Raw genomic sequence first — 17,319 nt, forward strand, 5'->3', positions numbered from 1 at the left:
ATACACTCACACTCATATACACTCACACTCATATACACTCACACTCATATACACTCACACTCATATACACTCACACTCATATACACTCACACTCACACTCATATACACTCACACTCATATACACATACACTCACACTCATATACACTCACACTCATATACATGGTTCCTTTGTTTAAGAATGTCCTTAGAGTCATTGTATGTGGTTTTAAGAGAAAGATTAGCAAGATCAAAAGAAAAAAGTTTTTCCTGCATATGAATTAACTCTCAATCTGGTTCTCAAAACTTAGAAGCAATTACAAACCAAAAATTAAACTTAAGACTTGGAAGGCTAAAAGCATCACTGAAAACGTTGCATTGTTCAGTCTTCTAGCTATTATTCCTTTTTGCTTAGGAAGTTATAAAATAGGTACAATGTACTTCTTTGTACCTCTTGGGCAAACATTAAGTACTTTGAAATATAGCTCCATTAGCACTCTGAGAAGGAAGGAGCCCAAGGTCATCGCAGGGTTGTTTGTTTTTCTGCCAACTGATAAAGGCACTGAGAATGTAGTGGCTTGCTCAAGGTGACACTGTATGTATTCACCATGCTATGCAGCTGACCTTCCAGCCAGAACCAAAGTACAGAAATCAAAAGTACATAAAGTTTTAAGCAAGAAGCCAGTTCCCATTTTGGTCGGGGGAAGCCTAGAGTTTTCACAGGCTTAGCCTCAGCAACCTAAGTTTCCTCACATATTTTTGGAGTAAGGATGGAGGGCCCTTTGAAAACTCTGAAGGGCTGTGGCAGAGCTGGGAACAGAGGCTACTATTATCATAACACTTATAGTACACAATAGGCCCAGACCATAATCAAGGATTCTGCCTTTTCATTGGTTACCACTAGAAATATACTCACTAACCATATGTAACCGTATATCCACAAAAGAAATAGCATAATTGCATGGAGAGCTACTAGACAGAAGATATGAAAACAGCCACAGTAAGTGACACACTGTTAACACCAGTGAGTGTGACACTTCTGGGCCTGAGGCTTCCTGTTGGTTCTGTGATGAGGGGTTGCATAGACAGACAAGGAACAAGACTGGGGTTGGAGGGGCTTCTTTGAAAGGGAATACAGGGTGAAGTTGGCTTGTCTTTCCTTATAAAGCCTTCTTCTATCAACCAGGCACTCATCCCTCCCCCAGTAAAAACAGGGGCGGCCTCTAAATGCCAAGAGAATAATTGTCTGTGCTTTGCAGGCTGAAATTGGTTTGGCAAGCTCTCCACCTTGCGAAGAATACAAAGAGCTTAGTTTAGTCTGTGTGTAAAGGCCTCATGATCATTACCCAAAACATCCACGGTGACACGCACGGGGAGGGGAACAGTTCTTTGTTCCCCCCCCTAATTGTAAGCGTCTGACAATCCATTTATTTACTTACAGCTCCTAGCAGCAGCCACCTCCCTGGTCAACACATACTCTTGGCAGCCCCGAATGCTTTCTAACAAAGGGCTACATGGAACCGCACACAGTGGACAGGCAGACTCCTCAAACTTGATGTGTCGCAACCTCAGAGGACCGGCTGCAGTCCACAGATGTCAGAGCGGATGAATTGGAGTTCCACTCCACAGGCTAGAAAGCAGCAACACAGGGTAATCGCTCTTCTGATGGAGCTTATGCTACCAAAGGCCAGCTCCCCTCTCTGGCACTTCCTCAGTGAGGGCATAAAGAAAACACATCATTTGGAGGACCCAATCCCTGACCCAAACTCTTAGGGTCTAGCTGGAGCCATGGTACCTTATCACCTTGAGCTGGCTTAATGGAATTTCCTTGATAAACCTGTGTACCTGGTACTTATACATACTTCCTGACTTTGTACCATGTTTCTTCCCAATGCCTATGATACCTTGAATGTAAACCAGACTGTTTTAATTTCTCACGGCTTCCAGTTGCAGGTGGTTCATGGAACAGGATGGGCCACCTCAATTTTGCTGACACAGAGCTGTTAACAGTCTGGTGGAGAAGGTATCTGTCCTAACTTGACATAGGCCATTAATTCTAATGAGAAAGAACTCATGCAACATACAAGGTTCATAGAGACTGGGTTAGATTTGAAGTCAGTAAGAGTTCTGGCTTTGTTACTTACCATCTCTGTGGCTTGGGGCAAGCTGATTGAACCCCATAAGGCTTAGGTTCTTAGGATTCATATTAAAGCATAGACTGACCATACATCTCCAGTGTGCTAGCATGGTCCCTGGAGCTAGTAAGTTCTGGGTTACTCCTATGATGGATTCTAAAAGTCATCACCAACCACTGGGTGAGCACACTGTTCTAAATCAGCAGCCTCTGTTGTCTTGTTTAGTACAGGTCTAGAGTTTGGACCTAAACGTCTGCTCCACTGGACTGGTCTGACTGCAAAGGCATTGGGGTGACCTGACCTGCTTTGTAAAGGATGAGGAAGATGGCTGAGAAAGCCAACAAGTCTTTATGGGAGTACTCTCAAAGACAGATTTTTGTGTTTGAGGATTTTTATCTTTTTAGAGCTGGAAATGCAGAGTGGATTATGAGCAAGGAACATTTTAATATTTAAACAGACACAGCAACTGAGTTGTGGGCAGGAGACCTGTGTACTGGTGTTGGTGTTGTGTGTGACCTCAGGTACATCTGCTAACTTCTAGGGGCCTTAATTACAGAAGGAAGGAGACTGGACATGTTGACTTGACTAGACAAAAAGTTCAAAGAGAAGAGAAAGGTTAAATGACTGGCACAATACTACCTCACTTTCTAAGAAAAAAACTGAGCAAGAAGAAACATAAGTGATGTAGTTTGAAAACTTAAAAGAATCCTATGATTTTCAAGAGACCTCTGATTTAGGCCTGGGAGTATGGCATTTAAAGCTAACTTGAATTACATGAAAACAATCTTCTTTTTCCCCCTTTATTCCACCAGGATCTGGAAATGATTCTTAGCCTTGTTTCAACCTTAAATGAGAAAAGACTCTTTAAAGAGCCACTGATTTGTAATGGAAAACTTGGATAAATCAACTATTTATACTCAAGAGATTTTTATATTTCTTTTTGTCCTTTCCCCATAACACAGAGCTAAGAAAAGCCATGATGTAAGTTTGCCCCGCTAGACCTCATCAGCAGGCTATTTATTCTGTACCTACAGCTTAGCTGCTTCTGGGACTGCAACAGTTAGTACACAAGAACCAAAGAGCAAAATGGAGACAGTGAATGCCAGTGGGTCTAACATAATCAAAGAGACAGGCAGACAGACAGACAGAGGGAAGACAGAGAGAGAGAGAGAGACACAGAGACAGACACAGAGAGAGACAGATCAATAGATAGATAGATAGATCGATAGATGGATGGATGGATGGAGAGAAAGGAAGGGGCTGGGGTGGGGAGAGTGTTAAGGTGTTTTTATCACTGGCCCAGTGTTTGATGAAGTTATTTAAGCTTCCTAAATCTAAAATTCCTCATTGGCAAAATAGGATGAATAGCTATCATTTGATTGTAAACAATGGACACACGAAAGATATTTATAAGTAGCTACTTGATAGGCTAACCTGGAATAGGTATTCATTAACGCCCCTTATTAAGTTTTGGGGGTCTATATGTAAAATTCCAACTGAGAGCTGACAACTGAAGAGTTGCTAAAATCCTCCCTAAAAACNCCCCCCCCCCCAATCTGTTGGTGTGTGTGTATGTTTGTGTTGTTGTTGTTTTGGTTTTTGGGTGTTTAAGATTTGAGAAATTGTGTACAACATCTACACATTTCCTCAGAACGACTCAGGCACAATTATAGCGTGTTTGTGTGCTGGGTGACAGAGCCTGAAACCTGACGGTGCACGGAGTTGGTTGAAAACCTGTGAATTTAGAATAGAGAGACTGCCAGGGCTATACAGAGAAACCCTGTCTCGAAAAAACCAAACCAAACCAAACCAAACCAAACCAAACCAAACCAAACCAAACCAAAACTCCTTCCCATTAAAGTATGACACCATAGTGAGGGAAGGTGCTTTCTGCTTTAGTTCTGAGGAAGAACCAGATATATGACTCGACCATACTGGGAGCTGGCTGCATCTGCTAACAAGAGGGAACCTTTTCTGTTCGTGCCACTGAGCAGGAGGCGATGGAAGACCCAAGTTCCTGGTGCTTTGGGAACTGCTCACATCTGAGTCTGCAATGTCTACTCATAGAACTCTATCCCTGGGCATGGCCGGAACCATGGACTACACTTTCCATTCCCTTCTGAGCCGGGTCCATGCCCAGCAGGAAAAAAAAAAAAAATCAATAGGAGAATGTGTGGGTAATTTTCTTTTAATTAAAAACAAGAGAAAAAGATAACGAGAGCTCAATGCTAAATTAGGTTATCTGATTTTTGATTTGTCTTGGCAGCCATCAAATAGGTTTAGTACAGCTGGCTGAGTTCAGTGTCTTCAATGATGGTGACTAGGGCAATAAAAAGAAACTTTAAAAATTTTTTTTCTTTTTTTTCAGAGACCAAATAAAATTCCAGCAGGATTTTTTTCCCTAATCGGGCCATGCAAGCACGACCTGGCTGTTCTGTGACTTAGCACTGTTAACATCTATTTATAGAAAGCATTTTCATACATGAATCACATTTACCATAAGACAGATGATATTAAAATCCTAAGCAGCTCTGCTGAGAACCCTGCACTCTTGTTACAGCTCTGTCCCTTTTCCCTTGAGGGAACTAAGTTTTAGCTTAATGGTTCAAAGCAGAGAAAGTGGAAACTGAAGAGCTATCAGACATGTTCATAATAAAATCATCAAGATAGGAGCTATTAGCCATATTCAAACTTAAAACTTTGGGTCATTCCCAGCAATGAGGTAGCATAGAATTGTTCTACACCATATGCAGTTGCCTAGTCATCAAAATAAACAATTCACACATAAAATTTTCCAGATGTTTAAATCCAGTTTAAAGAACATAATATGAATAGGACATGCCCCAAAACAAAGCTAACGCTGATCAAATAAAAACTATGACAGACATTCAGCTCATTGTATGTATCTAAGGAGGAGAGTAAGCCATGATCAGGGGAAGTGGTACCAAGTGTTTTCTAATTTCATTGAGATTAACAGGAGATGGCTAGTTTGCCTTTAGGGTCCAATGCCATGCCCCCACCTAGCATATTACCGTGTGTGCACATAAACACACACACACACACACAACTTCTTATAGGCATGCTCTTTGGTCTTTGATGACATGAGTTTACAACTTCATTTCATCTTTATCAAGCCTATTCCTACTTTTATTTGATTTTACTTTTTCCTACAAGTCTTTTAAGCTTATATAAGATAATACACATGGCACACTTAAATTGGTGTCTGGCGTATAGAATGGCTACATGCCACTTCAGCAGATTGTCAGTATCTCTTTCTGCACTTCTACCCCGTGGCTTATAGATGAATCATCTTTACCAGGAAGCAGCTCTCACCCAACCAGCTCTGCTGAGGAAGAACTAACTGCATGATTCAGTCATTCAGCAAATCTTGCTGAGGTTCAAGTCCTCTAAACATGGGGACACGGGCAACAATAGGAGTCTTGTGCACTCGCTCACAGGGTGCACCATAAATCCACTAGAAGGTACCATTCTCTTCATTTCACAGGGAGGACTCAGATCCAAGGTTGCAGAAACATCCCCTTGGAGCAAAGGTTTAATCCCAGAGCTACCAAATTCCACAAGCCTTGTATTCTGTGCTGAAGTATGTTTCCTGCCATTCAAAAATGTTAGCAAGGTGGTCAGGAAGGAAAACGAATATTTGAGAATAACCGTATATTCAAATATGTTTCTACATATGTATAATGCACAGAAGACGACAAATCTTTCTGAGTACACCAGCTGCTCCAAAGCTAACGGCTTGTGGATTTGTTACTTGGGTGTTCTGTGGGATTCAGGCTGCTCAGGAACTAACAAGTCCGGCAGTACCATGGACACTCGATGTTGAACCAGGATTTTCCTTTACTATTTTCCTTTATACTTTTACAACTTCTAAAAAGCTACAGGGTGGTGATTTTATGGGCACTGTACATAGATGACCAAATTAGAACTCAATTTTGCTATTACACTTTTTAGAAGTATAACCTTTGGCTGGTTATTTAACAATTCCAAACTTTAGTTTTCTTCCCCACAAAATGGAGAGAGGAAAAATAAATAGTATTGTAATGATTAAGCTAGTTAACTAATGAAAACCATGTTGAATAGGGTGCAGGGTAAGCAGTAAATGTTAGTTATCACTGCTACTATTATTTTTTAACTCAAAGTAATTTTGATTGGTTACCTTAATATTTCAATTAAATGAAAAAGACCCAAACTGATTTTTGGAGCCTTTCCCAAGTTACTTTATACAAATAAAATATTATCATCATATTTGTTTCATAATTCACATGTGAAACTAATCATACATTAATACTAAGTGTATTTCTGAATAACTACTCAGTTATGTGGAATAAACACTTTGATGTACAAGATTAATAAAGTGACTTCAAAAAGTTTTTTGGGTAAGGACTTGGTGAATAGAATAAGTTTCTATTTACATATGCCTATTTCCTACAATTAAATTAAGAAAAAAGGCTTGCAAATTTTCTGTAGTCCTTCTCTTACACTGACACATTCTTACCAAAATATGCCATAATTTCAACTAGCTTAAACCAAAGAAAAACAGACCGAGGTCACTACATAGGAAAACAAAATCCAATTTACTTCTCACTGCCAACTACATGGTATTTGTATCCATAGATACAAGACAACAGAGAATCACAAAACTTCAGTGCAGGAAGCCCCAAGACTTCAGAGTTCATCTAGTCTCAAGCCCCGGCCCTGCTGTCAGGGGATCTATTATTTATTGAGCAAGAAACAAAAGTAGAGGTCAAGGGGAAGAACCCCTGACTCTTGTTCCATCTTGAATGATCTGATTTCTCATGCTGTAAGCAGGAAGTCAGGCCTGCCTAATTAAGGGAAGAACTGGAAGCAGAAGTCAGGTTTCCTGACCCTCAGTCTATGAACTCAAAGGTCACAATCATATGAAGGACAGCTAAGGTAGCATACTATTGGTGCTTTCTGAAAGCAGCAAGTCACCATTATTTGGCATTTAGTATTTAAAGCAAAAAGCAATTATCCACCACCCTCCCTGCAAGTTTTGGGAAATGACACTTAAACAATCCTAAACCACCATTGCAAATACATCTTTCTTTACCTCAGTCTGTATCTCTGGGCCATGCACAGATGTATTTTAAAATTGCCAAGAGAAACAATGAAGTCACTGATAGTATAATGCATGAGTATCATGAAATTCATGCCTTTGTTTTCTTCCTCTCCGTAATTACTTCTCATTACTGATCATGTTGTGGTTGTTGGCAGAGGGGGAAGGAAACTCCACCACTGTAAACATGTAGAGACATATTCACTCAGTCGACCAGGCACCTATACATGCTGGGTCTGTTCTCAATCAGTGTGAGTACTGCCCCACTAATCAGCAATAACATAGCTACGCATCCTCGTTCCCAAACAGACCTGGTAGTCTCAGAAGAAAACAAACTATAATCATGTTTAAAAGAACAAAAAACATGCTATTAAAATTTTGGAGTTGTTTTTCTATTTGCAGATTGTCACTGGCTCTCTTTTGGCAGCGTTCGTCTTTGCCACTTAAGAGTGAGGGAAGAGCAGCAAGCACAGAAGATGCTCAGAGGCCTCTGCTGCAGCCTGGCAGTCTAAGAAAAAGAGCAGCTCTCATGAGCAAGGCTGGGCAAGCTCTCGGCTAGGAGTTTCTATTACCTTGCTCTAATGGAAGGGCATACCTTAGGAAAATGATAAGGGAAGACGAATACTTATTGATTAATAACAGAATACAAGGTGATTCTTATTCATAGGCAATTGTTCCCTACAGGAGTATGTAGAGGTAAAAGTGGTTTTGTTTTGTTTTGTTTTGTTTTATCACTTTTAAATAGGATTTTTTTATTCTGTAGGCAAGGTGGACTTTTTCAAATGCCTCTGATTCTTTGGTGTGTGCATCTTCCTCCATCCAAAAGAGAAATTCGTTTTCCCACTCTTGTATCTGGGGCTGGCCTTGTGATGTACATCCACCCATAAAGCAAGAGCGTGAGTTTCAGTTGTCACACTGTTGCCGTGCTGCTCTGACACTACAATGGTGAATGTGGATCTAGCCTACTGAAGGATGAGAACAGAACTGTTGTTATATAGAGAAACTCCATCTAGCAATCTGGCTAAAGTCCCAGCATCCCAAATAGCCTATAGCTAGATGCATGTGAAACACTGCATCTTAGACCCGCGCAATATGGATGAAGCTGCAGAGTGAACTGCATATTTTGAGTCATGGTGGCCATTACTGTTGTAGTTTTAGAATACTTTAGAACAGACACCTGAGACAGAAGGCCCACAAAGTACAAGGAGCAAATTGGTCACCCTGTGAAGACTCACTTGAATTGAGCATCAGGGAAGGGACATCCCAGGAGCAACAGTGATTAAGTGTATCAGGGCTTGGGCCACGGCTCTGTAGTAGAACAAATAATTGGTCCCATCTTCAGCAACTCTCCCCACCCAATATATGCATTATAAGATACATTGTTTGCACAATGAAGAGTAAGGGGATCCTTGAGGTGTTTAAGAAAATACAATGACTGGAGAGAAATTATTAGAAACACAATTTACATTTATCTTTTCCCTTTTTATCCTTAAATCCATTTTCATAAGGCACATACTATGTTAATACAGGAGTGCATGAACACCATTTACAATTAGTATGTGTATAGGAGAATTTTCCATATTCATATCTCCCATTCATCATAATGTCTACCTGATATGGTTTAGTTCCAGTCACTTTAGAGGCTGAGACAAAGGTTTGTCAGAGATCAGGTATTTGGTGCGCACCCAAGTAAAAAAGTAACAAAATATATTCTATGCAAGTTATAACACACACACACACATCCCTACTTCTGTACTTTTTCTTTTCTCAAATAAATGAACTGTCCCTGGATACTCAGGGAAGAGCTAGTGATAATTTCTCCTCAGATCACTGCTCATCGGTCCTGCATTTACGTTAGGAGTTCCCTATAGCCAGGAGGCAAGCATTCTGTCTTTCTTTCTCTTTTCTGGACAGTTGTTCTATATCTGTCTTAAGCAATACAGCATAGTAGTGTTTTGACATCGTTTGATAAAACATGGGCTTAGGGACTGCATGTGCTTTCACTACTTCACTAACTTCTATCTAGGACGTTCGCTGTGCGTCCTTCCATATGCTCCCTACACAATGAAGACACTACGCTCTACTTTACACTGTTCTCACGGGTCTTGAGGTAGCATGCAAAGGGTGTTGCGCCATGCTCCATTTAGAGGAACAAGCATCTCTACGGATACTTTAGGACGTACATTCTTCACAGCTCAAAATTCCAATCTTATTTTTTTCCCCTAAAAAATATTTCTAAGAAAAAAATGCATATACATTAGAAAAAAATATTAGCAAGAATGTCCCAAGTGACATATTGCTCATGGTGTCTGTTTGATAGGGGAGGGTAAATTATTTTAAAAATCTCTGAAGAGAAAATAGGTACGTAAATGGTAGACTATTCATACTGTGAAACTCTATATATAGCAAGCAAAAAAATATAAACTACAGAAAAAGAATAAAGATGAATTTTAAAAATTTATTAATATTATTATTAATGTTAATTATTTTAAAAATATTATTAATATTAAATATTAGGATTAAAAAAAGCAAGTTTCTGAAAAATGTCAACATGCTCCATGCATTGGCTTAAAACATGCAAAGCAATACTATATCTTGTTCAGTGACATGCACATAAGTGCTTCCACAATACACTACACAGAAAGCTGTCTTCTCTTCTACACAGTAACTTCCTAAAGTTTCATGAGCACACATGGTAGCACGTGGCAGCAGTTAATATGCTTGCAATGACCCCTCCCCTAGATTTTAAAGGATGTTATTGGGTCTTAATTATTATTGTCTTAAGCAATACAGCACCAGTGATTTCATGATTTGGGTGTGTGTGTGTGTGTGTGTGTGTGTGTGTGTGTGTGTGTGGTATTCCAACTAGATATGGTACTATATGACTGCAATCTCATTCGGTATCCAGGAGGCAGAGACAGGAGGGTTGCCACAAGTGTGAGGACCGCCTGGTCTACATAATGATTTTTATAGATCGTGAAAGGACTTCCTCAACAAAATGAACACCAGAAAGTTACCTGCCTGGCTGTTAGTTACTATAAGCTTCAATCTAGTCAGAAACCTCAAAGTAAAATCGCTTTTCTTGTTGTCCATAATCTGACTAGCTTATTCTCACCTAACGGAGCTCATATGGTCTGCTTCCTGTCAGCTACTCTGCCCAGATACCACTGTTGAACAAAGGTGAATACCAAGGATGAGCTGTGACTTACCTCAGCTGTGCTTTTGGAATTTTTAGGCTGTTAGGAATATAGTCAAGGAGCGAGCCTGGATGTTTTTAATACTAAACTTTGCCTTAATAACAAAGTAACCTAAAGTATTCTCTAGCAGCCGTTCTGACCTGCCTTTCTCAATGTGCCAAAAGCTCGAACGTTAACAAGACAAAAATAATAAGTAGCAACAACTTCAAAAGGAAGTAATATGAAACGAAAGGCAAAAATCATTAGCACCCTCATCCTTTCACAATTATGTTAAGTATGTCTTGATGTAAGTAAGCACTCAGCCACAGTTGGAGGTCCGACCTGGGTTCCTCTGGTGGAATGTGTGGTGGATGAAGTTCAAACACAGTCTGTTTACCCATGGACGTAAGTGGCTTTAATCACAGCAGAACAAGCTTTTAAAATGTTGACTTTAAAAGAAGTGTAAATAAGACCATGATTTATGAATCTGGTAATACCCTTCTCTCTTGCACATATTAGAAAGCTCAAGTTTGGGGCTGTGGTAAATATTACAAGAACGTAGTGCTGTTAAGGCGTAATAGGTACTTATAAAACTCTATGTCTAGTAAGAGTTACAAATTGTCTTCTCTTCTTCCAGTCCTTGAAGAATGCGTTCCAGAAGCAGCAATGCTGAGGGCTCAGCCCCAAAGCAAATCCCAAGACATAGCAAATTCCAGGACAGTATCCAGGACATGAAGCACAGAGCACAAAAAAAGGACCCCTCGAGTGAGTCAGAAGGGGTCCTTCCACGTCCTGTGTCAGAGAAGTCACACACTGGCAAAGGCCACCAAACAGAAGACCTCTCAAGAGATGACTTACTATTTCTGCTCAGCATTCTGGAGGGAGAACTGCAGGTCAGCTGGGCTGGGGCCATCCCTACCACCATCTAAGGGGAAGCCTGCCTATGAACTTGGTGTGCTTGCTGCTAGAGAAGCTGATAGCTGTGGTTCATGTTCAGGCGCCTCCAAAAGCAAAGCTTGACGACACAAACAGAATTCTTTTCCACCAACTCAAAACCATCTCATCCTGACATGAAATGGGCATGTGTGCCATAAAGGGCCACATCTTCTGCTTACAGGCTCATCTCAGTACTCATGCCACAGCGCTTTCCCATTGGTTTAAATAACAGTGAGCATTCTGTATCCCAAATACACTAGCCCCTCAACATCATAGGTCATTTTATTTGTGTAAAAACCTACGAACAGCTGCTACATATAAGAAGAATCTTACTTCCTAACTTTGGAAAGCCCAAATGGCAGTCCACTGAGGGGTATCTCCTCTCCTGTTGGAAACCAAGGAAACAGCCCCCCAGTGCAGAGAAGTGAACATTTTGTAAAAGAATGGTAACTGTTAACATGTAAGTGTAAGAAGAATGAAGGGACATGATTTGGTCACCTCCAAAAGGTACCAATTATGGATCACTTACATTTGAAAGAGCAGGCAAGATCCCACCGGCTGTCACAAGAGCCTGTGTGCTGAGCCTGGGAGTCGATAAAGCCATCTTTCTGAAATACTGTTTGTTCTTGTAGGCTCGAGATGAAGTCATTGGCATTTTAAGGGCTGAAAAAATAGACCTGGCTTTGCTGGAGGCTCAGTATGGGTTTGTCACTCCTAAAAAGGTGTTGGAGGCTCTCCAGAGAGATGCTTTTCAAGCAAAATCTGCCCCGTGGCAGGAGGACATCTATGAGAAACCAATGAATGAGGTAAGCACCACAACAGGCGTGGTGGACATTTAGAAGGCAGAAGCACACTGTCAGCCAAGAGCCTGGGCCTATCCAGTGATTGTGGCATGCACATCTTCTCAGTTCTTCACAGTTTCACATCCTGATGCTCTTAAAACCTACCCAAGTCGATAAATACTACGTGTTCTATGGTGGAGAAAGATGAATGATAGCCAAGATGCTTCCACCTTTGTTTGTTTCTTGTTTCTTACAATCACACTGAAACATAAGATGGAAGAGCTCACATAAGGCACAAGTCCTGCAAGGGTATGTACTGGGGCTTGATAGCTATCCAGACTATAATAAAAAGCAGATCCAGTTCAATTATCAAGGTTAAAAAAGTGAGGTATTATGTCATACAAAGTTTGATCATTAAAAAGAAATTATCTAAACTACCCAAAAAGCAGAGTTGTAGGTGGTGGGATAGGGTGCCTCTGTTCCTCAAACCCCGACAGTGAAGACCTTTCTCCTACCTGCTGTGGGGGCACAAACATGGCCCTCGCTGCCTACACATAAGATGATTCTTGCTCCTTTTTTCTTTGTTGAAGTTTCTAAAACCCTGACATCCTTTCTTATTCTTCTATTTTCCTCAGAGACCTAAATGGAAATTTTCATTTTTATAAAAGGAAACAGCTAAGAATATGAGTTAAGGCTGGGAGAATGAAAGCAAGTTTTGGACAAATTATCCCCTCCCCCTTGCTCTGGCAATCTAGCTCAGGACTGACCTCTAATGCTCTTGTCTTGGGAATCTCATGAGAGAAGGCTACCATCTTGCCAAATTCTGAAGTAGTTTGGTCATGTGAATGTACTTTTCTAAGTGGTGAGGATGAGACCACCCAAAGTCTGTTGATTTATGCCTTAATCCAAATTTTAAACAAAAGGAACTGAGGCTGCATGCAAGTCAACAACACTGAAACTATCCTGGCTCCCAATATGCTTCTGCCAGGCTTGACAAACACCCCCACTACATGAGGTACAATGCAAATCCATGGTTGGTGTAAGCACACTGAATAGGACGCATCAACTGGCAGTCCTGTCCCTGTAACGTGTCCCTGAATGTTGCTCCTAATCTCTTCTTGCTTTACCAATCCAACATTCTTTGATGGCCACTTCTACAGCTATCCCTCTACCTACCAACAGTCATGCACAATCTCTCACACGGTGCCACCTCCATGTTCTGTCAATTTTTCTCTTTCATGGTTTCTACTGCACCCTTCTAGATTTTTGTCCTTGGTTATCAGTTTCCTGAAGCCCACTTAACTACTTACATAGCTCCTCTATTTAGTAGGTGAGACATCCAGAAAGTAATGGGGAGTTCTAACAAGAATTCATTAGATGAGGCTGAAGAAAAGGAAGAGGGGCAGGAGAGTGGACCATTAAGATTACAAATCTTATATATAGTCTCTATCTCAGTCACACAGTAGGAAATCTGCATGACGATCCCATGTGTCAGATAATCTAAAAGGGGCTTATCTAACTCTTAAAGAATAGTAACATAGAAGAACAACTTCTCTTTTTGGAGGATGTGGGATGAACACTGATACCGAATGGCAACAGGAGGGGCATGTGAGCCTGAAGGAAGATGGAGCAGATTTGTGGTACAGTGTGAGTAAGAGGGTAAAAAGGACCAGAACTCATTCCAGAAACTCTGAAACTTTGTGTTTCTTTTTACTTTGGAGTTTTGTATTAGAAGTCAATATTGCAGTTGATGCCTAAAGTATTGCTAGTTCTTCTTAAAGTCATCACAGAAAATTTAACACTTAGACTCTCAAAGATACTGCAATGAAAGTACCAGAGTCTTAAGGCAATTCTTAAAGTATTTTGCAGAATTTACCTTAACATATTACTTTACTCATTTGCTTAATTAAATGTTACTAAAAGGCTAATCTATAAAGGTTGTCATGGTTCCTGTCTCCAGGATGCTGCCTACCGAGAAGAGGTCAGATGACCTCACAGGGCAGCACAACAGAGTACTGTGAAGGGCTGTAACAGGCAGGAAGAAGGTAAAATAGACCAAGAAAGCCAAGATCCAAAGGATGGGTAGGGATTAGTCAGAACATAACCAATCCCCAACTCTGGCAATAATGAAGACTATATTATGAAACTGCATCATTAAAGAATAAAATAGAATGATGGATGAAATACAAAACCATTCTCAAATGCATGGGTGAGCTACACCAAAGAAAGATAAACATGAAATTAAGAACCAAGAGCAAAATTTCCATAGACTGGCTTCTCATTTGGTATAACCCATAAACTTGCCAGTATTGGGCATTAAAGGACAAAGTCAGTTTGAAATACAACCTGAGACCTTTTGACTTTATTTGACAATGGCTAGAGGGGAAGAGAAGAAAACAAAGGAGCTTTCAGAGGAGTGGGGGAGTGGCAGAATGGAGGCCAGAGAATCAGGCCCAGTCCCAGGGTCTGTGGTGCAGAGATGATGAATCCCAGCGTTATCAAGGAAAACCAGGTGTCAGTCCAGACAAGGAAGAAGTGTGCTGTTTTATGAATAGCAGGTTTGGCTACCTTCAATTTACTAAACTTGCTAAACAATTTCCCTATTGTCTAAATTAATTTTATCCATAATGAGTATATTTAGAGTAAATAAAAGAAAGACAATTAAAAGAAAGACAATGTACCAAGAGCCAAATGAAAAGAACAGGGAGAACCACACAACCATCCATCAAATCCATACTAGGGTGGTCTGCTACTCGGTATATAGCAAAACAAAGGCCATTATTATTTCCTTTTAAAAAGTCAGCAGCTAAAAACAAACAAACAAAAATAGTAGAGCTCTCTGTGCTTTATTTTTGAGACCATGGAAAGGAGAACTCCAACCCGACCCGCTGGATTTTGATGATACAGGGGCAGGAGTCGGGCTTACTAACTGGAAGTTATCAACGCACATAAAACATTAGGAAGCTACTTCTTCTTAAGTTTTCTACCCTGGTGCCCCTTAAAATGGCTAACAAGTATTGCTGTTTTCATTCCCAGCCTCAATCTACAAGGAAGGACAGAACAAAAAGAGGGGCAGTCTCTGATAATCCTTTGGTATTTAATGATATAGCGCCTTACCATGGTCCCTGGTAATGCCAGAGTTTGCTTTTTCTTCCTAGTGAAAGCAGAGGACTTGGCATTCGAATGACAGAAGAGGCACTTGAATACTTGTGGCCTTGTAAAAATTAAGGCAGCAGATTTGATCTCAGGAATCATTAAGTCCATTCATTTCTTTATAAATGAAGAATCTAAAGTATAAAGTAGAAGAGTGACTTAGCCAAACTCCATGTGCTCAGGAATAGTCAGGTCTATTGCGTGATCTGTCAGCAGTGCGAAGAGACTCAAGCAAGAAGCACTGTCATATTTTCTATGAGGCATACCGATATATTAAGTCATGGAATAAAGCTTTAGACACAAACTAAAGTATCTCCAGAGTCAACAAGCCTCTTCAGGGAGCATCTTCTCTAAGAGGTCGTTATGCAACAGCTTTCTGATGCTGCTGTCACAAATGCAAACTGTCTGGTGACTGAGCTGAACAGCATGTAGGAGATTCACACCATTCTTCTAGAGTCAGGGGATGTGAGGGAAGGAAGTCTGGGGGAACTGGGCTTTGATAGGAAGAGGCAAACAGTTCTGTCAAGGAGCAAATGGAGGGAATAAAGTCTGGAGCGGAGGGAGGAAAAGAAGGCTTCTAGGTCTCTATTACGATAAAGCAATCTTGTATCACTGTGTACTCTAAGAGCTCCCTGAACCCAATGTGGCTCAAAGTTGGGTGGGAGACATGGAGAATGGAATGAAAATGAGAACCTAGTTACACAGGGTACAGTTGAGTCTGCATACACCAATGATTCTCAATCTTCCCGGTGCTGGGATCCTTTAACCCTCATGCTGTGACAGCCAACCAGAAGTTCATTTTTGTTGCAACTTCATAACTGTAGTTTTGATGGTTGTGAGTCATAATGTAAATATTTAATATGCGGGATATATACAACCCCCGTGAAAGGGTTGCTTGACCCTTAAAGAGGTGGAGCCCACAGGCTAGAGAATGAGCAGTCCTACTGGGGAAAGGTAACACGATCAGCCATGTGGGAAGAACAGGGAGGGAGACCAGGTGCCAGGAGACCATGGAACACATGCATGGCACTGACCCTTTCTAGCCTTCCTCCCAAATGAACACTGTGACCACTGCACAAGATGGATCAAACACACTAGAAAGCAAGAAGTTCATGAGTCTATCGCCTCTCTTTGCAATGAATACAATTTTTATTTTAGTTCATTACAAACTAGATGAAACATTATATGATGACTTTTCCCTATAAAGCAAAAACTTTCATAGTATAAATTCATTGTACATGGACATTGTACATGAACAAGGACATTTTCATATAAATCTATATTGTATGTTGGTTAACTAAAGTTAATACATACATCTAGAAAATTATAACCATTTACCTAAGAATAGGCTTGTTTTTATTTTATTCTTTTGCAGTTAGTGAACTTCTTTCAGATATTTATTTCTCCTTTAGTAAATATTTATGATTATTTATTGATCTAAATCGAGGGCCAAATTTAGTTGAGTGTTTTTCCTAGATCAACTGATTCTTAAATTAAGTTAATCTTATCATTATTTTACTCTTAAACTCTTAAACTTAAATCTTCTACACAATAAACAAACAAACAAACAAAGCAGTGACCAATCTACACAGCCAGCTAAAGGAGAGGGCAGGCAGTCATTCCCTGATAGTACTTTAGTACTCAGTGGTCAGCCACCTACATTGTCTCCAGTTGTTTCTTAGGTTTATATTATCTTCCTAGGGAAAGTATAAGCACTTTCAGTTCAAGTCTCTCTTGATTTCTCCATGCCAATGGCATGTAATTTTCAGTTGTCTATAAGTGGTTTAATACCTTGTTTTATAAAAAACTCAACACTACCTTTTAAGAAACTAGATATCAATTAGCAAGGCCTCTACAGGCAAGCAATACAACTTAATAGTCACACAATGACTGGCCAAGATTATTAAAATCATCAACAATGGCATAGTCAAATCTTTTGAGAATGTCTGATAATTTGTCATCATAAGTCCACATAAGAAAACTGAACAGTCAAGGTAAGAATTTAGATGTCAGAGAGAATTCATCAGGCTCTAAACTACTTCTTCATTTGGTTACTTTGTGC

The 17,319-nt window shown here is 40.2% G+C and overlaps 2 protein-coding genes across 3 annotated transcripts in view; one reads left to right on the plus strand and one right to left on the minus strand.

Annotated features, from left to right (window-relative positions):
• Cmss1 (cms1 ribosomal small subunit homolog) overlaps nucleotides 1-17,319 on the minus strand; it is a 298,038-nt gene that overhangs the window by 195,927 nt on the left and 84,792 nt on the right. The window lies entirely within an intron of this gene.
• Filip1l (filamin A interacting protein 1 like) overlaps nucleotides 1-17,319 on the plus strand; it is a 234,488-nt gene that overhangs the window by 140,227 nt on the left and 76,942 nt on the right. For both annotated transcript variants that reach the window (XM_021185160.2, XM_029470279.1), the window contains exons 2-3: nucleotides 11,024-11,279; nucleotides 11,955-12,128. In XM_021185160.2, the coding sequence (XP_021040819.2) occupies nucleotides 11,034-11,279; nucleotides 11,955-12,128 (420 nt within the window). In that variant the 5' untranslated portion in view covers nucleotides 11,024-11,033. The remainder of the gene's footprint in view (nucleotides 1-11,023; nucleotides 11,280-11,954; nucleotides 12,129-17,319) is intronic.

This window comes from Mus caroli, chromosome 16 (assembly GCF_900094665.2).
Source record: "Mus caroli chromosome 16, CAROLI_EIJ_v1.1, whole genome shotgun sequence".
Classification (NCBI taxonomy): domain Eukaryota; kingdom Metazoa; phylum Chordata; class Mammalia; order Rodentia; family Muridae; genus Mus; species Mus caroli.